This window comes from Drosophila arizonae, chromosome 4 (genome assembly GCF_054131065.1).
Source record: "Drosophila arizonae isolate 15081-1271.41 chromosome 4, UAZ_ARI_1.0, whole genome shotgun sequence".
Taxonomy (NCBI): domain Eukaryota; kingdom Metazoa; phylum Arthropoda; class Insecta; order Diptera; family Drosophilidae; genus Drosophila; species Drosophila arizonae.
In genome coordinates, this window is record NC_142924.1 from 23,637,190 (window position 1) to 23,662,395 (window position 25,206).

Genomic DNA, 25,206 nt, shown 5'->3' on the forward strand with positions numbered 1-25,206 from the left:
GTTGTGGAGGTTTTACTATTGTCCAATAGTTTTGGCAAAGCCTTGCCGTTTGAGTCTTCTTAGAGGTCTGGCAGGTAACAGTCCTCTTGCGAGTAGATTGCGGTGTCTCAACAGTCTGTCACTGTACCTGCTTGTGTGCCTGCCAATCTGCTCTTCGACAGTATGCAGCTTTAAATCTTTATGTAGTGTGGATCCACGTACATACCAGGGACAGTTTGTGATCTGTCGAAGTACTCTATTTTGCAGTACTTGGATTCTTTTGTAGTTGGATTTGGCAGCAATCCCCCAAATCTGCACTCCATAAAGCCATATAGGCAAAATTTTCATTTAGTACCTCAACATTGTAAACAGTGGATGATCATTCGATCTCGGAGGAGGTAGACCAGCCAAGTGCACGGCAGTCTGTGATGACAGCATGCATGCAGTGTTTGTCTAACAATGGCAAGCTTCTGTAAAAGTTGCAAAATTGTCAGTGCCTGCTGGCTCGTTGTTTAATAAAAATGCTTTGGCTGGAGCCATAAAGTATGCAGCATGCAGCATGCAGCTGTGGCAAGGCTGCCAGCCAAAAATGTTGCTTCACCGGCATCGGCGTGGCCTCAGCAGCCAGGCAGCTCGGCATCTAGGCAGCTGCAGGCAGGTAGACACAGAATACCTTTGCTAATGATTTTTAATGGGTAAATTGCATGGCAAGCCTTGAGTAGGAGCAGAGCACACTTGAGGCTGGCTGCTGGAGCTGCCAGGCTGCATGGATGGCTGCCATCATTAGACGATAGGTCCAGCAGCTCGCATGCTTATTAAAAGGGTATTTGTTGCTGGTCCGCCATTGAGCCGGGCCAATAGTATAGGCTTTTAGCCTGACATACACGTGCGAACAGAAACCGATGCAAATTTTAGGTCAATAAATTATGCATGCCACCAACGCAGCAGCCCCAGCCAAAGAGGCGTAATGTGAGAGGGCTTCCTGAAGAGTGAGAGAGAGAGAGGGAAAAAGAGAGAGATAGAGGGGGTAAGAAAAAACAAATTAGTGGCGCTTACTCAACAAGATTGAGTCTGTTTGTGGCTGTGTCATCGTGATGCTCCTGTCTGTGCCGTTGAGAGGCAGGCAGTTTTGTCTCCCACTCGACCCCCTCGCACTCGCCGCCTCTGAGCGCTGCGTGCAGCATGCGAGTCAACGTCAACGCAGCATGCAAAAAAGAGGAATTCGAACTTAATTAATGAAAGAGCTTCCGGCTGTCATTCCGGCCATATCATACACACACTCCCTTTCGCTCTCTCTCACTCTCTCTCTCTCTCTCTCTCGTTCTTTGGAGAGCACTACTATTTATATAGCCATAGATATTAACTGATGAATATTTATACAAATATGTGCGGAATGAGTGCTCGCACATCGCTCGACGCTGACATGGCAAATCAACAGTTAAATATAATTTTGTTAACAGAAACATGTGAGGCTCCTCCTGCTCATTCGCACGGGTCCTGCGAAGGAATAGGTACCGCAATGTTAATGGAAATGGAAATGTGGGGACTGTTGGCAATTGGCCTCCGCATTTGTTGCAAATGAAATTATGTAAATGTGACAGCAGCAGCTGCCGTCAGTGTCTGTGTGTGTGTGTGTGTATGGGTGTATGGGTGTGTCGTTGGGTGACCCACAAATACAATGGGTATGCGGTTTTGGTGGCTGTCGCTTGCCTAAACATGGCTTAATGCTGATTACTTGCATTAAACATGCGAAAAGCGAACTGTATATGCAATATATGGTTGTGTGTGTGCGCGTGTGTGCGTTTGTGTTTGTGTTTGTGCGCCGAATTGACGCTACAATTAAACATTCGCGCGGCAATTGAATAAAATGAAATTTAATTGCAAATAGAGCTTATTACGACTGGCAAACGGCAACCGGCAAACGGCCAATGGCGAATGGCCAATGAGCAATGAAAATGGAAATAGAAATTGCTGCGGTCGCCCATAAACTTGGCAAAGCCAATCGATGTTGCAATCTCCGACTGCAGCATGCAAATTGCGAACGCCAAGAAAAATCCCATTCAAGTGCCCGCAAGCTGTTTACGAGCCCAGCAGCGGCACGGCGTAGATGGCACGGCGCAGCACGGCTAACTTTAATCGTAAATAACAACAATAACAAGCGCCGCAGGAGCCGCCAAGCCGGCAAGCCGCAGCTGCGCCACGCTCAAAACTTCCTGCGAAAAAGTTGGAAAACAACATTTCCCTTTGACGGCCTTCACATGGCCAACTCCTTGACGGGACTTACGGCCCAAGACAGCGCAAAGCAGGGCCCTTACAGGACCAACACTGATCTCTCTATTCGTCTGCTCTGATAGATTAACTAGTTGGGGTAAATACTTGACGGCCAAATCAATTTGCCGTCAGATATTTGCTGGAGTATTTGGCTTGCCTCTTAGCTCCGTTCGCTATTTAAAGCCAATGGCGATGCTGAGGATATTGATTTTGTTATTGGCTCTGGCTAGGGGTTGGCCTTATCAGCAAGGGTTGCGCCTCAAGTGACAAAAAGTTTGCAGCATTATTTATGCGGCTTGCATGGCCCCAAGCAGTGGACTCTTAGTACATTGTTTATACAAGCGTTCGCTTTAAACTTGTGTAACAGCTGTGTTGTCCCAATAAAATACCATATACCGAAATGTCAAATGCATTCGCCCAAAGAGCCCAAATTCTCATAATGTGTTAAGTTTTGGCATTTCGAATGCTGGCATTTCTGAGTGCTGCTGCTGCTGCTGCCACTCGAGCTGTTTCGCAAACAGTCTGGTAAGCAACTTCGCCACTTGAAATGCCGAAAAGTTTACCCAAAAGAGGCCAGCAAACTAATTATTTAGTTTCATTTCGAGCGATGGCAAACGGCAGACGGCAGACGGCAAACGGCAAACGGCAAACGTCAGCGTAAGCAAAATATCAATAAAAACTCCAATCGAGATCTATTTCAATTAAGTTGTATGAAAACTTTTTAATTAACGGCACTGCAGAGCCAGAGAAACACAAGCCGGTCTTTATTTCCGGCTTGCCTCAAATTGCTGAGCAATTTATTGCTGCGTCTAATTGGGCAACGTGCAACAGTCCAGCAAAGCTTAGACAATGCAAAAAGAACTGAAGATGGAAGGACAACATCTAAATGAAAAAATTCTAGTTATGTAAATGTTTATAAATCAAGCTGCGACTGTTGTACGTGACAAGCGGACAACTGTTGGACAGTCGAAATAAATAAGTAATACGTATTAAGCACAGGACCCCAACATGCTCGTGCTGACCCCATTGAGCGGCTGGTCTAGTGGGAACTACATGGACTGTTGCATACTTTGCAGAGACCCTCATCACAAATAGAACACGAGTCCGGGTCAGAGTCGTAGTCGGAGTCGGAGTCGGAGTCAGGCTTTGCCATGACACCTTGTGATTTAAAAGGCAGGTGGAAACTAAAGCTTTGCCATTCGTTTGGCTGATTTATTGCACTTGGCCTGAGTTGGCGCTAAAAATGCTATTAGCAAGGCCGACTACCAGGCCGAGGCGAGCACACGATATGTTGGCCACAATTATATCGTCTAGACTATGCGCGAACTCTGCCAACTGTCAAACTGTTGCCTGCTTTTTATTGTTCATCCTTCAGCGGCAGAAAGGACTCACATGCGGCGAGTCAATGGCCCGAAGTTTATTATAGAAATGACAGACGCAGCGACATCTGCGATTGAGCTGGCGAGATGAGAAGCTCTTTTTTCTATCCAGCTGCTTGATAAATCGTGCGCCGCCCTCCCCGCCGGGCTATTAATAAGATAAATGAGCGACAATAAGTGCTGGGCTGGGGCTTGCTTCCGCTGCACCGTGAGGCGTACGCGTAATTACCATTTCATATGCATTAAGCTTCAATCACAGGCCGCAGAGCACAGAGCCTTTAAGCAAATATTTGTTGTGTGCTGGCCTGGCTAAGAGGCTTCCCTAGCTGGCTGACAGCCTGGCCGGGTCGGGTCTGGTCGGGAGGTGGGCTGGCTGCCAAATGGCAACGCAATGTCATTAAGCGCATTTGTAAAATCATCAACAATCGCTGATGTCGTCGCCGGCGTCGCGTTGCTGGGCTGGCAAATGGATTTTATTGTAAGCGAGGCATAAAAAATGCACAACAAATTGAAGTGCGATCAATAATAATTATTGCTGGGGCGCACAGTCAGTACACAGAATAATTGCGTTTCCATGCAATTGCTCAATTCTCAATTCCACGAGGAGCTGCCTATCGCACAGTGCCGGGATTATCGAGAGAAATTGATGGTCCTCAAACAATATCGAGCGACAGCTTGAACTCGAATTGTAATGTACATACAGAAATTGTTTGGCGACGTTTATAAATCGACTGCACTGCGCTGAGATCAATCAGTTTGTAAACAAAGCTAAAATAGCCAAACAGCGGAGAGAAAGGAAAAGTGAAGTTCCACTATTCGAAATCGATTCTTCGCCCGTAAATTCTCACCGCAAACTTTCAATTATCATCCCATTGTGCGGCGGCATCGTTTAAAAAAACATTAGTCCGCGCGACAGTTGGGAGCGACTTAAAGCCGTAAAGTAGTGAGAGTTTACGGCAATTGAGGCACAAGCATTCCGACTATTTCGGATGACCGCAAGGCCGGCTCTGCTCTTGCTAAACGGCCTTGTCTAGTTCGTCACAATGGAAATCCAATTTAATTTTACTGACTCTGCACTTTGGGCAAATCGAACCAATCTATGTGTGTGTGTGGGGTGGGTGTAGCAAGGGGCCAGATGGCTGCATCTCAGAGATGTGGGCCATATTGTAAGTGTATGCGGAGATCAGTCGACGGCGCATCTAATTATTGTTTACCGTTCCTAAACGCTGGGAAAATTGAATTGAAATCAAAATAAAATGCGACGAAAATTGAATTTGGGTCCGGAAGTTGAGTCGGCGGCCAAGACAAGCAGCCGTAACCGGTGTCAGTAGGGTCAGCTCTGCCCGGCACCCACCGCCCACCGCCCACTGCCCACAAGTCCTTGAAGACTTCAGCATAGCCTGCAGCTCGAGGCAATAAAAAGCAAGAGAAGCGTAACATCAGTAAAGCCAAAGCCAAAAGCAGCAGGTAAAATAAACCGAACTCCGAGGGAACAGAGCGAGGGGCGAGGAGTGCGCTCCAGCATAGAGGTTTGTCAAGGTTAGGCTGTGTCCTGCCCTTGCCTGGTTCACCAACATCCAACAATGTGTGTTTGACATTTGATTTCACGGAAAAATAAAAGTCGTCAGCGCTGCTCCTTGCCGGCCCATTGTAATCATTTTGCCGTATGCCTCTCGACTCGAAACTCGATGCGGCAGGCGAAATGCATCGGAGCAGAGCCAAGCGGTATCCAATTATAGGAAAACAAGAAGCGAACTGACCCAACAGCTGTCAGATATTCAAGTCGCTTGACCTCGCCGCATTTGAGACTCATTTGCATTTACAAATGCAAATTAGACTGTGAATCAGAATGCGTGTGAATGGGCAGCGGTTCACGAAATTTAAGTTACTGGACTCCGAAATATTCTCTAATCAAGCTTAGTTAACGTTGGCCAAAATTTAATTGAATACATTAAGTGCCGTATGAATAAGGATTACTCATTTCTGTATAGAAAATCGAGGAACCATTGTGGAGTTTTCCTCAGGCTGTTTACCCTGAGTGGTTGCTATGCAAATGTCCAGCTTTAAGCACTGTCCCCAAGGCCGCTCCCGAGTCACTTTATCTTCAGCTACGGGCAGCTGGACAGCGTGTTTCCGGTCCGTGTATCTACTCAGATTTAATGCAAATGCCAGCCTTGTTAACATGACCAACAACTCAAGACGCTCGCCTTATTTTCGTAAGCCTCCCGAAAGTATGCTACAAAATAAACAGCCGCGGGCTATGCTAATGCCATGGTCGGCCGTTGAGGGGGGGCGGGTCGAGCGCGTTGACTTTTTCGGTGTTAATTCAAACGACATTATTTAATGCATGGCACACGAAACACTGTGCTAAGTGTCTCTCTGTATGCGTGTGTGTGTGTTTGTGGTTGTGCGTGAAAAGAAAGTGCTTTTAAATGAATGTGTTATCCGCTTGCATAATTCCGAAATGTCACTGAAAGTGAATTTATTCATGCTGGAAACACATTTGATTACACAATCGACACAATCGTCTGTCCGTCCGCTAACAATTGCTCGAGTGCCAAAACCAACTATCACTAATGGCAACTCCATGACAAAGTGCCAATTACAGCTCGTCAATTGTATCGCAGGAGAGCTAGAAAACACGCATACGACACGTATTCGCATTCGCATTCGCACTCGTATTCGCTTGTCTGGCAAACACTTTGACACTAGCTAATCGCAATAGCAACACCTTCAATGGAAATCTATAACTTTCAGATAAGCTTGAGCGTTGCGCATTTGCATATTTATTAAATTTTGTGATTGAATGCGATAGCCGGAATATGTGCAGCTTCCGGAGAGCAGAAAAAAGTATCGGGTAATCAGAGGACACACCCAAATGAAATGAAGATAATTGAAAAGGCTTTGTCATTCGAGGGCACAACACGAATTAAGCAAATTTACATAAACAAACGAACGAAGACAGTAAATTTGACAACCCTGTGTTATCTGCCAAATATTAGTGACAAAATAGCAAACAGATGAATCAGTTTTAATGGAAAGCTAACAATGCGACGCAAACAAGGTGAATCATAGAAAAAACTTTGCGCAGCTGTGGAATCCCGCTTAAATTGCCAAATTATGAAAGTAAAGGCTGCTAAGAGATCTGCATAAATTCAAATAGTGCTGGGCTATTAGAGAGTTGCGTTCCATGGCAAATTACTCGCATTGTTTGGAGCAGCACGATTAAAGGCGAATTCGGAGAATTCATTCTAATTATGCCGTCTGGATTAGCAGACTTATCCCAGACGAGTCTTAAATCTCTTTTTGTTTTTTAATCTTCAAACCACAATTACGCCTTATCAATGCCGGCAAGGTGCTCAAGTACTTGGAATGGAAGCTGAGTCAAACACGTCGTGCTTGCAGTGTCAGAGCTGATTCAGATCTGACATTGATATCTCTCGCTGCTGCTATCATAATTTTGTTTTGTTGCCGACACTTCAGCTTGACAGTTTTATGAGCATAAATAGCATTTTATTAATGCTCTAGTCACGCCCACAGCAGTCAGCTGTGACGCCCACACGGCTCCTGCCCCGCCCCCATTTCATTGCCATCTCAGTGTCAATTACCAAAAACACTTGAAGTGAATTTCTTCGTAGAATCTAATAAATATATGTATGAGTGTGTGTGTGTGTGTGCATGGGCGTTTATGTATGACTAAATTATAAATTGCCTGAGGGCAGCAACAACAATTGTAATAAGAGCAATTGGTCTATTTATTTTGTATTTGCTGTGGATGCCAGTCGTTGATTTTCTGCTTCCCTTTTGGTTGTTGTTGTTACCTGTTGTCGTTGTCGGCGTTGTTGCTGCTGTTGTTGCTGTGGTTGTTGTTGTTGTTGCTGCCGTTATCGGCAGTGAAAGAAAGAGAAAGTGCCTGTAGCCAGTTTTTGGTATTTAACTTGCTGTGTTTGTTGTATTTACTTATTCGAATTGCCTGCACTGTGCTCGTGCGAGCGAGCGAGGAGGCCAAGAATGTCAATTTCTTGCCGTAATGCTCATGTAGAGGCCACATCAGACTTTTGCTTTTATTTTCTTCTTTCTTTTTTTGAAGCTGCGAAGCAAGCCCCACATAAACTCAGTTACAAATACAAGCACACACACACATACACATACACGTATACAGCTGCTTACAAAGTAACACGTTCGTCTGCAGCTTTCCCTTCCTGTTCGAGAGTGGCTCGTGATGCGTCCACTTCCACCTGGCCGGCGTCGCTTTGTTTATTTTTTTCGGCTCTTCGTTTGTTTCTTATTTTGTTCGATAGGCTTTGTTCGGTATTCTATTTTTTATTTTAATTTATTTCTGATTATACTTTTTTTTCGGTATGTTTCTCATTGGTTATTGGCCCCGCCATAAGATGCTATGAATTTAAAAATGGGCATCAATTAAATGACGTCGTTGACAACTTTTTCTTTTTGTAGAACGATTAATATGCATATCAATGAAAGGCTTCTTCTGGTGGCAGACTTTCGCTAATTGAAAGACGAAAGACGAGTTTTCGGCTCGGAGCTTAAGTTCTCTCTGCATATTCATTGCAATGCGACACAATTAAATCAGCCAGATATAGATATAGAGATGGGCATGGTCAAGTATCCGTTGCCCAACCCAAAAGACTTCGGGCCAAGCGCACAAATTTAGAAAACATTTTGAGGGCACTTTCATTTACCATTTGGTTTTTTTTTCTCTTTTTTCTATATTATTTTTCGCCGGTGCGTATTGAAATTGCTTGGCCCGACTCGGCTTTCGTTCGATGGATGCGCCGCTCATTGAATGCGAAATGAGCAGCACAAAAGTACAGGAAGGTACTTGGAACTTGGAGCTGGAAACTTGAAGCTTGGCACTCGGAGCTGGCTTAACGGTCAACAGCATTGCCGTCCGATGTCGTACCCGTTGCCTTTGCCGTTGTCGTTATCGTTGGGAATTGTACGTGAATGAATTCATCAAAAAACAACAACAGCAACAACAACAACAACAGCTACCACCTCTTGGGTTCAGTCAGTGGCAATGCATAGCATGAAAAATTGAATATAATGTGCAAATGAAATTCAACACCAACAACAAGCTCGAACCCAAACCCAAACCCAATTCCGAGTCTCAATACAAATCCGCGTCGACAGTTTCTGTGGCCTGGCTTGCCACCGCATATTCGAGTTTTCAACAAATGAAATTGTTAGCACGCATTTCGCATATAATCAGGCACCAGCAGATAGATAGTCGCTATCTAAAAACCACTTTGAAAATCGATTAGTTGGCAGCCACACGCGCTCGATGGCAGGTGGCTAGCCTCTTATTTTACAGACAATTGTAAAGACCTCCGCCCCCCGCACACGCCCTGCTAATTATTCTGGGCACAAAGCCACGCTTTCATGCATAATCTCACCTAAGCCAACAACAACAACAATAAAAACAGTAACAGCAATAACAACACACGTGCAGAGAGATAAAACTTAGCAAGGTATTTCTATTTCACTTTTTGCGGCTGCTCAGCGCCGAAAGAAAAGCGAAACTTTTTCGAGACGTGGAGCTGGCTCGGTTTGGTTTGGTTAGAAAAACGGATGGTAATCAAATAATTTCTAGCATTTAATTGACAACGTCAATATTGTGTGACTGCTCGCTAACGAAGCCGGAAAAGAGAGTCGACAAATTGGATTGCCTAAGCGAAGCAGCCACGAATATCGCAAGCGCTAAACGCCTATTCACAGCACACAGCCACAGATCCACAGCAACTGCCAATTAAGTTTGCAATGGCCAGGCACTCAAATTAATATTGGCCTTATGAGAACAAAGTGTCAGCTGGATATAAATAATTCGAGCTGGCTGGCTAAAATTAAGTGCGCAGCGAAATCGATTGTTTATACTGCGTTTCTAATTGCCGAAAACTCTGTTGACCTTTGCGGGACAGATAGATAGATTATATATTATTATTAGGCTATGGGAAATGAAATAAATGCATTAGTTCTCTTCCATATGAATCCCTAATTTAGACTACTGCCGCTTGATAGAAATGTAGATAGCTTAGTCTAGGAGCTGAGCTGCTATACCATAAAAATAATAAATAGTGGCTATAAAAATAACTACAAAAAGAATTATATTGTATTAGAAGTAACGAGGTCTAAGCTAAACGAAAATATTTGTATAACTCTAGAAAAGGTGACAGAAATATATATATAAAATTGCGCTGTGATATGTATGGAGATTTGTTTAAGAAAATTTGATGCTTCCTGTTATTAATTATTTCGATTATCAAACTTAAATTATATTCCTTACGCTCATGTCCCTAAAATTTGGAATCTCAGTATATTCTTTCGCATTCCCATGGTTTGGAATTAAATGTAAATTCATTTCTATAAGTACAATGTGGCTATTCCTAGGACACTTAAGGATAGACTTATACATTTACTCATGACACTATTAAAATATGTTACTCAGATCTTCGACTGGATTGGATTCCCTGAGTTCTCTGGTTCTATAGAACATTTTATAATAACCAAGCACATAGGAACTAGATACTCTGCCCCGCTTTGTCTCTATATTGAGGCCCACTTCCATAACTCAAAATGTAGCAAATTTTTGATTAGTCGGAGCTATGCAATAATAAAATAAGCCCAAGTGTATTTCCCATAGCCTCTTGACAAATGAGAGATGAGCAAATCCACAAGCAAACTCCAAAATTAACATGTAAGCCAAAAAAAGTTTTTCGCTAGCTGCGAAAACTAATCAGCCGCAGATACCCGCATTTTCATCATTTTCCGCCTGCAAGAAAGTTGAGAAATTAATTAGTCAAATGGAGCAACGACGTCTCCAAGTTGGAGCCGCGGAGGAGCGCCGGCTTGCCTGGTGCGCCCCGTTGATTTGCCTTTGAAAATGTTTACAAAGCCAGCAAATGGCAAATTACATTTTGATTAGCTGCAACCAAGTTTGATCTTGGCTGCTCTTTTGGCCGGCCCCAACAGTTGGCCAAGTCGACAAGCCAACAGCTTCGCCCCTTTCACAGAGCAGTCGGGCTGCGTTACGTTTAATTGTTGTTTGTTTCTCGTTTTCTCGGCTTGCCACCTGAGTGGTGCTACCAACGCAAATGTCAAAGTAAATTAAACCACAAAGAGGGTGAATTACATGAGGTTTCAGGCAATGCACCAGCCGCTTTGAATGGCGCTTTAAGCGTTAAGCAGAATAGCCAGAAATTAGTCAAGCGAAAATATGTAGCCTTTTTCAAAGTTTGTTGTCTTTCTCGGCCAGTTGTTGACGTTGGTCGCATCTCTTTTTATTATATACTTTTAGATATATTTGTTTTTTGCCATTTCTGTTTTTGTTTTTCGACACATTACATAAAATTTCGTAACATTCTGCGGCAAAAGACTGAAAACGTCGGCAAGTCGAGTTAAGTTTTTAAGTTGAGAAAACTCCACTGACCTGTACTGAAATGCTTCGCAAAGGCTTACATACTTGGCCTGCTGTCTCAATAACATCGGCAACAACAAAAACAACAACAGCGACAACAACTTGCGAAGAAAGTTATAGACAGCCCAAGCTCTCGTCTACAGTAAAAACAACTTTTGCCCAACTAGAAAAACTACAACGACAACAACAACTGCAACAACTGCTCCAGCAATAGCCCGCTATAAACGAGTAGAACACGTTTTACTGTTGTACGCGTCGACTGCGCGGCCAGCGACGCTTTTGTCGTATATTAGTGAGAGCGTCCATGTGTGAGTGTGTGCATGTGTGTATCTGCGTGTGTGTGTGCATGGGAAAGCTTTGCTTTTAACCCCTTTCGAATCCCCACCCCTTGGCCGAACCATTTTCCACACCATCCCGGACATTGAAAATGAAATGCAAGTTTAATTAATTACATTACAAGTTGTCAGAGCTATAAGTAACACTTTTCTTAAAGTTTTTTTTTTTTTTTTTTTTTTTTTTTTTTTTGGCTAAAGTCAACTGCTCAATGGCTGGCGATTTCACTTTAATGTGCTTGCGCTTGGCACTCGAGCACAGAAATTAGCACTTTTTATTGACCGAGCGCGAAAAAACGCTCATCAATAAAAGTCGCACATAGCCAAATGCGATATGCTCGAGCGTTCTTCGGTCTTCAAAAGGTCCAAGCCAAGAGAGTTGACCCACGGGAATGCGGGAAGTAGGTCAAGGGAGTGTCCGCAAGAATTCCATTCAAATGCTAATGTTAAAGAGTTAAAAATCAGAAAACCAAACATTTAAAACATATAAAAGCTAAATTGCATTTAAATATTATGTCATATAATCTTAATTTGAGTGCCGAAAAAGTATTGAAAAATGTTTAAAAATTAAAAAAAAAAAAAAAAAAATCAGTTACCCATTTAATCTGATAATTCTCTCAGTCAAGCCTGTTTGGTTGCTAACTGTAATAACGAGTTGTTTACTGTGCCAAATACTTTCCCATAGGAACGCCGGCGAGCGCATGTCCAAAATTGATTGAAAATCAAGTTGGCCAGCAAGAAAACGAGATAGAAGAGTGGGCTAGAGAGAGAGAGAGAGTGGGAGTGCGAGTGGGAGTGGGAGAGAGATAGAGAGCGAGAGAGGAATGCCATGAAAAGAGAGCACAAAGAAAGCAATGCAAACAAATTGTTGGGGAACTGCTAAACGTCTTCACGGTGTCGTCTACAACTATGCTGGTAACTGAAGATTCCAGCCTCGATCAGTTGCAGACGGTCAGTCGTGCGAGACAGTTGTGTGCGCGGCGGTGTGAAAATTGCCAACATCGAAGCTCGACAACAACAACAAAATACAACAACCACAATCACAATCAGAAACCAAAAACTCCCCCAGCGAGAAACAGGTAAAAGCAAGCGTTGAAAAAAGAAAGTCAGTCCAGAATCGCATGAGGCTAAAAACCATACGAAAGAAGCTCAAACAGCGACAGTCTTTGACGGGTATTCGAGGAGTGAGCAACGGCCACTTGCACTCAAACACAAATCGGTTTTCGTAACACGAACTACTAAACTAAACAAACATTTCGACAACTTATGTATGGTGTGTGAAGAAACTAAAGCTGAACAACATCACTCAAACAATCGATCAACATTATCAAAACCAAGGGCAGCTCGAGGTTAGCATTGGATTAACAGTGTTTAAGCCCGAGGACTATCGTTACAACGTATCGTGTGTGTGTTACTCTCGAATGATAAGGCCAAGCAAGCGATTGGCATGCAAAGCGATTAGCCCAGCCAAGCGCATTGCTGCTGACCCATAAAACAGTCCACAAACGGCCAATAGAAAGAGAAAGAGAGAGGACGCTCCGGCAGCGTCTTGAGCAAGAACTTTTAATTGATTTTCGAGAGCTTACAAAAACCAAAACCGACTCAAACTCGAACCCAGGCTCTTAACTGGCTGGGGCCATAAATTGTATCAGCGCAGCAATTTAGAGCCACTCCCGGCTTTTTTTTATGTGCGCTCTGCCCCACATACGAGCCATGCAACCCAGCTCCACGCCATTTCATGTGTGCTCTGTGGTCAGCAGCAGCAGCAGCAGGAGAAGCAGCAGCAGGAGCAGCAGCAGCCGCCTTGTTGAGTAATCTCTCATGCCTTCTCTCAGGTTGCTTCTTACAAACTGACCCACATTCCAGACAGTGGCTAATTTAAGTGTTTCCTGGCATCGCAGTTATAGTTTACGTTAGTTTGCACAGCTTCTGCACTTTGCTGCCAAAACAAAACATTCTCAAGTGTTGTTCCAAAGAGTCACATCACTAGCAGCAGCAACCGCAGCAGCAACAACAAATACAGCTGACATGCACTTAGGACAAGTAGAAGCTATTAAGGGAGAAATATTCGACACGGACATTGTGGCATTCCCAAGAAATTTGAGTGAGACCACTGAACAAATCACATACTCCAAAATTTGACAGCTTTTTTTTTTTTCGTTTACGATACAAAGAAATATAAATAGTTGATGCTGCCTCGAATAATAGAAGATGCTTTATGGCTAACTGCTAAATCCTGTAAATCATTAGTGAAAAATATCAAATTTTTGATATGAAAAAATTCTGTTTAGAAAACAAAACTCTTATAAAGAGTTCTCTAAAAAAATATAAATTAAATATTTTAAAGTTAAACAAAGATCATCAATTGATTCGAAGAATACCCTGAACATATTGGCATCAACAGTTCTGCTCTAAGCTCAGGGTGTGCATGCTGAAAAACTCTAAGTACGTCTAGCGCGTCCATTAGTTGGTTAAGGAGCAGTCATGCAGCATGTGCGTTTTTGTTCCGCCAGGTGGCGCTGATGCGGCTGCAGCAGCTTCTAATTCATGCGTTGTGCATGCAAAAAGAGAGCGGGATGGATATAAAATATTGCAACATATTTGAGTGTGTGTGAGAAAGAGAGGGAGAGTCTTGTCTAAATGCTGCTGCTGCTGCAGGTGCTGCAGCATGGGGCGAGGCAGTTCAAGCGGCACGTGTAAAGATTATTTTTCTACTTTGCCGCTGCTGCCATTGTCTTGGAAAATTAACCGCACCAGCAGCAGTCGCCCAGCCATCCCACATTGGAGGCGAGCTTCAACAAAGACTCGAGAGCTCCTGAATAGCGATGGCAACAGACTGATATGCAAATCCTGAGACACTTTTCTAGGCGTCGCCGCGCAGCCTTTTGTGTGGCCAAGATATTTATTGATATGACGCTGATATGACAATGCATACGTAGCTAGAGCGGAGCAGGAGTCGATGCGCCCAGCAAGTGGCTGCGGAGGGCTGCCCCTCTGCCATCGGTCTCAATAATCCCCATTGTGAGCAAGCGTGTGTGTGTGTGTGTGTGGGTGGGTGAGGAGCTTAAGTAATTTTGCTGGCTGTCATGCAAGTGCACAGCAAACACTCTCGTTGTGCTTCCCCCCACTCAATGCCTCCACATGCCGCCACTCCCCCACTCGCATGAATATTAATGTAAAATGCACACACGGTTAGCTTCATTTTTCTATGGAACATTAAAATATAGTGGGAGCAACGTTCCATATGAGTTAGTGCCTACAATAGAGAACAACAGCTCCAACCGGTTGTCATTCCCATTGGTGGAGCAGAGCGGGCCAGTGGCAAGTGGGAAGTGGGGCGGGTGGTGCTGAGGCTGCCACGCACTCTTGTGCTTGTCAAAAGTTTTCCCATTGCTGCTGCTGTTGTTGTTGTTCTTGTTCTTTCTTGTTGTTGGCCTTATAGCATGATGCGTAAAATGTTTGGAGTTAGGTGAGAAAATGATGAACATTGAGCAGCTCAAGGTGCATCGAAGCATGGGAGCACGAGAGCACGGGAGCAGCGTGAGAGAAGACGTATGCACGAGCAAAGTAAATGCTATTTCGAAGACTTCAATAGCCAGAGTTTATAAGTACCCAGCTGAAGATGCTGATGCAGCCGTAGCTGGCAGTTGAGGAGACGTCAGCAAGTACAATGGGAAGATAATGATGAAATTCCTCAACATTCCTTGTACGCAAAATAATTATAGTGCAGAATCTTTAAGAAAATGTATTAAATCGAGTATTTATAGCTTAAATCGCCTGTTATTTCGTCCATTTAATTTCAAAGACTCCAGCTCAAGCTCAAATGGATACGGAGAGCTGTTCTACGGAAATTTATTTGAGTGCCACATTCCGTTGGTTGGTTGTCGTTGCCTGGCAGCATCAGCTGCTAGAGATGGGGGCGTGGTCCAGGAGAAGGTGATATGTCATCTCCGCCGGAGTGCCACGCCCGAAATGTCGCTTCCTTTTCGCCATTGCATTGCCTGGGGCTTCAGATTTTAATAAACGCTGCTCGAGAAAACGCGGCATCGTAAAAGTTTTAATTAAGCAGCGCATCGCATCGCATCGCGTCGCGTCGTGGCGATGCGAGACTTACTTGGACGCCATGAAACTGCGCTCAGAGCTTATCAACTGGGCTATCTTTATCTTTGGCTTGGCGAAGCCCTTAAAGAAAAGCCACAGCCAGTCACAGTCACAGCCACAGCCACAGCCATAGCCATAGCCACATACCCCAAGTCGTTGGCCAACTGGCGACTTGACTTCGCTTGGCCCGATCTTCTAGCCTGGGCCGGGCAGTAGGTCACTGGGTTTTCACTTTGCTTTATGGCCAGCGAGGTTTGCTTATCAGCGCTAAGCTGAACTCGATTTTGAAAACGTTTTACTCATTTTTCAATAAGTGGCCGAACAGGCAGCCAGCAACGATAAAGCCACAGCGACAACAACACAACAGCAAATCGCCGCAGCAAAACTTGTTCATGGCAGTCGACAGCGACAGCGACGTCGACGTCGGCGTCGTTGCTTTCACTTGGGGCAGTCGCACTTGACAGTGCGACAATAACAACAGCAACAAGAGCAACGGCAATTGTTGCGGTTGTTTGTTATAGCCATTGGCTGTTGGCCATGCTGATTGTCATGGCTAAAGAGCCAACAGCAATCGCAGCTACAGCAACAGCAACAAGCCCGATGCGAATGGAAAGATGAGGATGGGCACGTAAACAACGTGAATACCCTGCAAAGAGCTTACAACTTTACCCGCAAAGAGCCGATAAAAATAAAAGTCGAGAAGCAAACTCAATCAGGTTCGCTTTGATAACAACTGCTCAGCTTTTTACATCATTAAAGTTGAAATTTGATTAGGAGAGCCCTCACTTGAAGCTACAATGAAAACGTGTCTAGATCTGCGAAATTCGGCAAGTGCTAGCTTAATGCTGTCAATTACAGTCGACTTTGCACGTTTGCCAGCAACATTGCCAGGCGAGGTGCTGTACCGCTGCAATACACTCACTTTTGTCTGTCTTACCTGCCGCAGCGGTTGCTGCGGTGGCTGCGGCGACGGCAGTGGCGTCAAGCGGCGCCTGCAGCTGTCCGAAAACCATTGTTGTTGCTGTTGAAGCCTCAGTGGCTGCTGTTGCTGTTGCTGCTGCTGCTGCTGCTGCTGCTGTTGTTGTGTGTCAAGTGCCAACAAAGTGGACATGTGGACACAGCCCGGCGGCAGCTTTGAGGCACAGTTCAAAAACATGTTTACACTTACACGCACACTCACACATGTACACACTCGTGTACACACACTCGCGCTGTGTCTGCAATTATTTGGTTGCTTTCTTTGACGTCTTATTGACTAGCTGGGCAACTCGGTGGCCAGTCAGAGTTGGCTTTGTTCGATAAATATGTAATTTACAAGTCATGGAAAAGAAAGTGTTGCACTCGGACAGCACAAGCGAATTGGGTTAAACGCAAAAGTAAAAGTTCTGTGCGAATGCTGTGGCCTGCCTCGCTAACTCCCCTCCTTCTGCATTTCCATCTGTTGCAGAGAGGAACCAACAATGAAATTCGTGATTTTGCTGTGCGTACTGAGTGCGCTGCTGCTGCAGATTGAGGCCTCGCCGGTGCAGCTGCACTCGAGGAGCGAGCGGGCGGTGTCCCGCCAGCAGACGGCCAACAACGAGGTGGCTCCGGCCGCGGCGCCGGCCAGCGATGATGATGACGACGATGATGACGATGACGACGATGATGAGCCGGATCTGGGAGATTTGGTTGATGATGATGATGGTAGGTATCCACCAAACACACACACACACTCACTCACTCAGCTATAAGCAAGCACCCGCGCACCCCGAGCACTATGCACCACCAGCACCAGCACCACTGAAGCTGCATAGTTGCAGTGGCAACTGCAACCACCAAGTGGCACTCAACGATCAACCACCACTCGCAACTACGATATCTGACCATTTGTGTGACGTTATTAACGAATATCTTGTGCTCTCCTTTCCTTGGGTAACACAGTTATTTTGCTTTCGGGGTTTACAGATGACGACGACGAGGAGGACGACGATGACGAGGAGGAGGACGACACGCCCCAGGGCCAGGCAGCCCCAGCAGCCGGCGCCAGCGACGATGACGACGAGGAGGACGACGACGATGATGACTACCTGGATAGGCTGTTCGACGATATCTTGGGCGGTAAGGCGCGCACGTGAGGGGCGGCAGTTGGCCAGCAAAAATTGAGTACATTTCCCGTTCATTAACAGATGACGACGACGAGGACGACGATGACGAGGTGGTGCCCGCTGCCAGTGCGCAGCAGCAGAGCCCCGTGGCCGCCGCGCCCGCTCAGCCCCTCGAAGAAGTTGCGCCCGCCGCCTCCGCCAGCTCGCTGAGCTCGGGCATCTCGGACGGCGTCGACTTGCCCGCGGAGAGTGGCAACGCTGCCGAGCCCGTTGCAGCTGGCAACGCCGTTGAGGATGCGGCCGCAGCCGCAGCGCCCGCCCAGACACAGACGAGCAATAGCAACAACGAAGGTGAACTAAATGTTTTTTACGATGAAGATGCACTTGTAGACGGTAGTAGTGGTAGCACCAATAGTTTAAGTAGCACAAATGCAATTGACCAACAAAAACAAAACCTAATACAAATACAACAACAAGTACAACAACAACTGCCACAACAACAACAACAACAACATGCGACACAACATCAAGCATCATCACAACAGCATATTACAACAACAACAGTCACAACCACATCAACAAAGAACACTCTTAAGAATAACAACATTAATAATAACAACAACGATCTAGTCGTCAGCACCGCTCCGGCGCAGTCGGCGGTGGGCGCTGTGGGCGTGTCAGCGGGGCCGATCGCAGCGCCTGCTGCTGGTATTAGTGGCGCCGGTGCAGCGTCTGATGACGAAGACGACGACGACGACGACGAGGACGATGAATATGATGATGATGATGATGATGGTGGTGATGATATTGATGATGGAGTCGATGAAATTACAGGTGCGCTGACAGGTGACGACGAGGAGGCTGACGACGACGAAGATGACGATGACGATGATGATATCATTGGCGACGACGTCATCGAGGCCAGACGCGAAGCACGTGAGTCCAAGTCAACAGCAGCAACAAAAACAGCCAAAGCCAAAAAGTCAACAAGTGTTGCCAAGAAGTCCAAAAAAGAGCTGAAGCATTAAAGACGCAAACACAATCAACAACTGCCACAAACAACGACACACAACAACAACAACAACAACGACAGCCAAAACAGGAACTGCCAATGACAGGGACTAGCAAACCACATTGAAATGACTAACAACGTTGCAGGGCACTGCGAGACGTTTTTTGCGTAGGACACACACATAAATGAATCTCCTGGACATTGCATAACTCTTTGCCTGCACTGACTATCCCTAATGCCCAAGAACGAAACAGCAAATCGATCCAATCACTGCAATGCAACAACCTATTTCTAATTTATTTATTTATTTATTTCTGAGTCTTAGAAATCTTTAGTTTACACAAAGCAAAACTAAAAACTAAAAGCTAAAAACCACAAAAAACAAAAGCAAAAACTTGCATATTAAAGTAAATGAATATTTGTACAACATCCTCGAAATGAGTTGATTGAGAGTTTGGTGCTAGTCAAACTAACTGCAAAATGACAGCAAAGAGCACAGCAAAAACAGCAACAACAACAGCAACAGCAAAAGCAAAAGAATTGCAAACTTTTAAGCTGCACGCACATGCAACATTTATCCCCCCACCCCCTCACTGTTTCACACACGCACACACACTTGTTTCGTTTATATTCCAAGTTATTTACGCACGGACTGTTTCACATGACCACCAAGATCACAACAACAGCAACAACAACAGCAACCAACCGCACAGCAACAAAATGTTTAATGCCGAAGCACAAATTGTGGAAATTATGTTCAGAGCAAAATGAGCAATGAAAAAAAAAGAAAAACAAAAAACCGAAATGCAAAAGATAAAAGTAAAATGCGCGCGCGATGGAATGCGGCAAAAATGGCTGAGCTGAATGGCGAGCGGCCATTTTGGCAGGCATTTTTGTTGCCATTCGCGTGGCACGCACATAAACACACACACCCACACTCTCCCCCCTCCCTCACACACGCATAGCTAAATTTATGTATGTAAAGCAACAAGAACTACTACAGAAGCAACAATAATTGTTCACATAGCGTAATTTATTGATAATAATTTTAATTCGTTTTTTCTTGCTTCACATTTACTTTGTTATTAATTTTACTGTTCACAACAAAAACAACAACAACAACAATCTATTGGAGAAACTATCAATGCATCTTCGATATACGCGAATCCTATTCTATATATACTTTTCTACTATATGTGTAATCCCCCTCTATCTCTGTCTCTGTCTCTGTCGCTCACTTTCCCTTTCACTCACGCTTTCACACATTTGGCTTACAATTGACATCAAAGATTAATCGCTGGCTATTCTCGTTTTTGGCTTCTTTCTGGCTCGCATAACTTTCCGTAAACGTAAATAACGCAAATGTAAAATTGTAATTAGAGTAAACAAAACAAGAAACAAAAAGTCAACCAAAACTGAAACGAAATTAAACCAACTGTAAATTGTAGCTAAAAGTTGAACGCTTGAAAGGCAGCGCACGATTTGCCAAATTTATCCCAAATGAAAAGTGACGCCATTTCCATCAACATTTTCATTGCACAAATTGTTAAGCTTTGCGTTTAGGTTCATTAAATTTGTAATTTATTATTTATTTATTTATTTATTTATTTATTATATATTGTAAAAACAAAACAAAAAACAAACAAACAACATAAGCAAAACAAAGCTGCACACGCACACAAACACAAAAGATTTGCTTCAATAAATTTTTAATTAAATTTGTGTACGACTTTCTGACAAATCAATTGAAAAAACTAAAAAAATCCGAATTTGTGTTTTATTTAAAATGAGTCCGTCGATTACTTTCAAGCGTCACGATTTGCATAATGGTCAAGGTATTTGCACCACTTTCTCTACTCTCGCACACACACACACACACTTACTCTGTCTCTCCCTCTGTATTTCTTTCTTTCTCCTTCACTCTTATTATTAGCAGCATCAGCTCTGACTCTCTGCAATGCACTCAATTAAGTATGTATTACACTATGACACATGTAAATAATTTTTATCCCCTTTGTGGCTGGACTCCTGTCTCTCATAATATTATATTTGCACACCCCACATCCCAATGCACTCGCACCTATATATAGGTACTGGGTGTTCTATAAAAAGCGACTATTACATTTATTTTAAATATGCCAAACGAATACCGGGCGCAATGAACTTATGCTCAGCTTTAATTGGCACAGCTAAAGGACAAAGTTGATGTTAAACGTTTCACCTGAATAGGGGCACTCTATAAATGTGCATAAGCGAAGGGTGGACAAAGAGAACGAGAAAGAGAAAGAGAGAGAGAGAGAAGCATCTTACTAACACTCGCATGCAGAACAAGCTGAAAGTAGCTAAAAATATTTAACGATAAGTAGCCCAGTAAATGCTTTTGGCAAAGGAATGGAAGGAAAACTTAATGAAAGCGCTTTTCAATAAATAGTTATGAAAGCATAAATACATTTGCCCTCATTAACTTTGTCGTAGTCATTGTGCTATAATTTCATTAAATGATTTTGTAGTCAAATTTAGAGTTAAACTAGCTGGCCAGAACAAATAAAAATCGCGAAGGTGAAATGGTTGGCTTTGAAACTAGTCAATAGCTAATGAACTAATATGAATATTAAAGTACTAATTGATTGCTTATATATATATTGCTTAATAACCATCGGTGTTGAGTTCCCGTTATGTTAAATCTGTGTGATATTATACATTCATCATGCATGAACAAGCTTATGGGTATGCTGCTTTAATGCTATTCGCGCAACATTATTTAAACCAAGCCTGTTCCCCACCTCATTCACCCGCTCACTCACCCACCCAGTTGCTGGGCTGCACGGGTGCACTGTGTGTGATGGGCTCTATGCGTGCCTCCACTAGTTGACTCATCCGCAATTGAAAACACACTTCAATAACGCACTAACGCAAAGCTAGCCACAAAGGCCCAAATACCCACACACACACACTTTCCCTCATGCTGAAACGAACACACAAAGCCACAAAATGAACCTTTAAGCGAGTGTCGTGAGAGCTTATTAACGTGACATCTTCTATGGTGCGGTGCAGGTGATCTGATAAACAACGTGATTGACATGTCCACGGATGCATTCCAAGCGCGCCATAATCACTTCATTGATGCCATATTCTCTCGCATAAACCGCATTGTCGCCGACAATTATGACCCATTTGTTGTCCGACTGGCTGGGCGCTCGGCCACGGCCACGCCCACGTATGGGAACACTGCTGTGAAGAGCACAACGAAGACCAAGGGTAATGCCAGCCATAAGACATCGCACAAGAAACTGTAAGTGAACAAATGGAAGAACTTGACAATATATAGAAATATTATATTATAAATATGCTATACATGAATATATTGCTAGATTAGAAAAAGATTATCTGTGACAATATATAGAATATATTATATATGCTATACGTAAAGATATTAATAAATTAAAAATATATTATCCCGGTAAATATAGTCAGATGAGAAGAAGTCTTTACGATTAATCATTTAAATGAAAGTATTCAAAGCATATATATAAGATCTAAAATGTATAGCACAGTATCTCCAAAAGAGTTCGTGAATCTCTCGACTCAAAGTAATGCAGTCTCATAGCGAACGATGCACTTTGCTCTTTGGCTGCTTTGTCAGATGGCATAAAGCTTACAGCCAATTAACCTGGCAGCAATGTCAAAGTCAAAGTCAACGTCAACGTCAACGTCATAGTCAAAGTCAAATTATGCAAATTTGTCAATCTCTCTGACTTGCAGCAAGAATACCAGATCGGAGCCGCGCATGGCCAGTAGCACGGAGTCGGTCAAATTGCAGCAGCAATTGACGCAATTACAGACAGAACTTGGCCTCAAAGTCGGCGAGCAGCGAACGGGGGAGGAGCAGCAGACGCAACAGGCCGTGGCATCCGGCTCTGGTAAAGCGGAAACGCGCACAGTGTTCAATGGGGAGCAGGCGACGAGCAAGGCCAGCCCAAAGAAATCCACGGCTGGCCAGCAGACGACGCATAAGCACAGCCCGAAGAAGACAGGGCTGAAGGCGGGCAGCGGCAGCTACAATCAGCCGGCGGGCGTGGGGGCCAGCAAGGCGGGCGCGGAAGTGGAGAAGCTGCAAAAGGCGGAGGGCAGCCTGTCCGGCCTGGCGTCGCTGAAACGTGTGGGCAATGTGAAGGTGATCAGCGATGCGGAAGGACGCAATTCGACCATTAAGGCCAGATTCACGCTGGGCCCATTGACTCTGCGCGTCGAGAAGTCCTTCAAGCGGGGCAGCGTGCGCAACGTGAAGAGCGCAACGGCCAGAACCAACGAGATGATCGGCCGCATTAAGTTCAGTGTGGTGGATGATCGGGCCACCCTGATGTCAATCAAGGTGCAGCAGCCCAAGCAGGTAAGCCAGTCAACCCTTTGAGCAATTAGCTTTCATTCTTTGTTCCTCACCATTTCCCATTTGCCATTTGCCATTTCCCTTTCCCTTGCATGTGCAGGTCGAGGTGGAGAGCAAGGACAATCACGACAGAACCCGCGAATTCGTCTGGCGCCGCACACCCAAAATCGCCAAATTGGTCAACGAGAAGCTCAAATTGGCAGCCGAGTCCCTCTTCGCGCCGCAGGGCGTTGAGGTCGTCAGACTCTAAGGACTAGGCGGACGGACAGTTGCCTGCTTTTGCACAGCCAGTTTAATGTAGTCTAACCTAACCTAACCTAAGTGTAACGCGTAATTTATTTATTTAATTTATTTGACTCCACTGCATCATAATTTAATTATTTATTTCAATTTACTATGGAATTCACTCCAATAAATACTGAAGAAGAGTTTCTTAAAAGCAAAACTTTAAAAAGCGAGCATATTGATTGTCGGTCTCTCCGTCTGTCCATATTCCAGTCTGTCCAATTTAGCAAGTATACTTGGGGTGACAAAAAGATATGGCTGATATATCCAAACTGCATCCTATAGAGTTTTACTGGTAAATACTCTGAATTGAATGATTTTCTATTATTTGTATCTTTGACAATTTCTGTTCGCATCACTTAGTTTAGCCGAAAATATACGATTACAGCTTTGTGCATGTGGAGAAACCCTAAAACAGCGCAGTTTGCGTCTGTATGTGTGTGTGTTTGTCATTTGTCGCTGCAGGTGCATTTCAGTTGGTTTCAAACAACCAATTTACCTAAGAGTATCTGTAGCAGGTCACTTAAGGTTTTCATTAATGCTGCAGGTGGGTCTCAAATGCGGCGCAGCCACTCGCCCCTCCCTGCGCAGCAGGCGTCTATAAACCTGATAGAGTAAATATGAGTGCGTATTTTGTGTGCTGCATCTAAGGCGGAAGGACATGCAATTTGTTGTTGTTTGCCTTTGCTGGCATACGCCTCATGCAGTCAACGCATGCAGTCCTCTCTGCTGGCCAGCGCCACGCTTGCCCTCTGCCAGGGCCGACAGTAAGCTCTTGGATTCTTTGTCGCCATCGTACATGCTGTTTGTTTTGTCCTGGTTGACGTTCGTTGTTGTTCTTTGTTGCACCTAAATTGACAACAATATCGTTTCATTTGCTCAGTGAAGTGAACTCATCAGTGCCGAGATCCAGCCCCACCACCCCACCGCCCCATCACCATGCCTCGCCAGCCCTTTTATCTACTCCACTGGCATATAGGACACGCATTGGCACTTCATTTTTTGCCATCTGCTGTCGCTGCTGCCATCTGCTTTTGCTGCTGTTGCAGTTGTTGCCTTTGCTATTGCTGTTGCTGTTGCTGTTGGCAGTGGGCTGCCATTTGGTAGCTTGATTATGTTGACTGGTATTAGCTGGCAGGAAGTGAGAACAATCGGAGGATGTGCTCGAATTTAATCTTAACTTTAGATAGTTTTACATTGTGTAGCGTAATGCAATTGTTGCTTAGTTATGCCACACGAACATTTCAGCAACAAATTAAACCAATTCAATTGGTCAGCGGAGCTGAAAAGAGAAAAGGGTCGCACTGTGCCAAAAACTCATTTGCACAGTTGCCTGTCAGGGCGAAAAATACGTAAATTTGTAGTAACTAAATTTCTTCAGAATTCATTTGCATTTGGAATTACTTCGTCGGTTTTCCAGTTGCAGCTCCTGGCCAGGCCACAGTAACAGAGACAAAGCAGCTCAATCCTGGGCAACCCGGACAACTCTGAACCCCTTTTGGAAAATTAAATTCCATGCTCAAGCTGATTGCATTACTCGGGGGAGATTCCAATGTCCAATTTATTTGAGGAGACTAAAAGTAAATTCATAAATCATAATACGCTGAGAACGAGGTTCAATATGCTAAGGCAAGAGCATAACTCCTCACTCGTGTAACAATACACAAAATTGCAAATGAAGTTGCAAGTGAAAAGTTTCTATTTATTCACCTGAAAGTCTGCACATTAAGATCAACTGCTGTTCGGTTCGCCAACTTGGAAAACTTCCGGAGTACGATATAAAAATGTCGAAAATTAAATCCGAAGTATTTAGTTGTTGGTATTTTGAAAACTTTAATACCTCCTAGACGTGCCACATGCTGTTCATTATATTGAGACACTGGCGCAGACACACACGATAATGCATGGATTAAAGTTCGGGCGAACATTCTCATAGCA

The 25,206-nt window shown here is 44.3% G+C and overlaps 1 protein-coding gene across 5 annotated transcripts; it reads left to right on the plus strand.

Annotated features, from left to right (window-relative positions):
* The first annotated feature begins 12,314 nt into the window (after nt 1–12,314).
* On the plus strand, nt 12,315–23,437 carry ect (ectodermal). Of its 5 annotated transcripts, none has more exons than XM_018008431.2 (8): nt 12,315–12,475; nt 16,945–17,183; nt 17,445–17,597; nt 17,666–17,935; nt 18,419–18,520; nt 21,651–21,888; nt 22,359–22,986; nt 23,084–23,437. In XM_018008431.2, exons 2-8 carry the CDS (start codon nt 16,958–16,960, stop codon nt 23,231–23,233), a joined length of 1,767 nt encoding a protein of 588 aa, XP_017863920.2. In that variant the 5' UTR covers nt 12,315–12,475; nt 16,945–16,957; the 3' UTR covers nt 23,234–23,437. The 5 variants fall into 5 exon arrangements, with proteins under 5 accessions (XP_017863920.2, XP_089322983.1, XP_089322985.1 ...); XM_089466859.1 differs by lacking the exon at nt 12,315–12,475 and adding an exon at nt 12,521–12,669; XM_089466858.1 differs by lacking the exon at nt 12,315–12,475 and adding an exon at nt 12,538–12,745.
* Nucleotides 23,438–25,206: the final 1,769 nt, after the last annotated feature.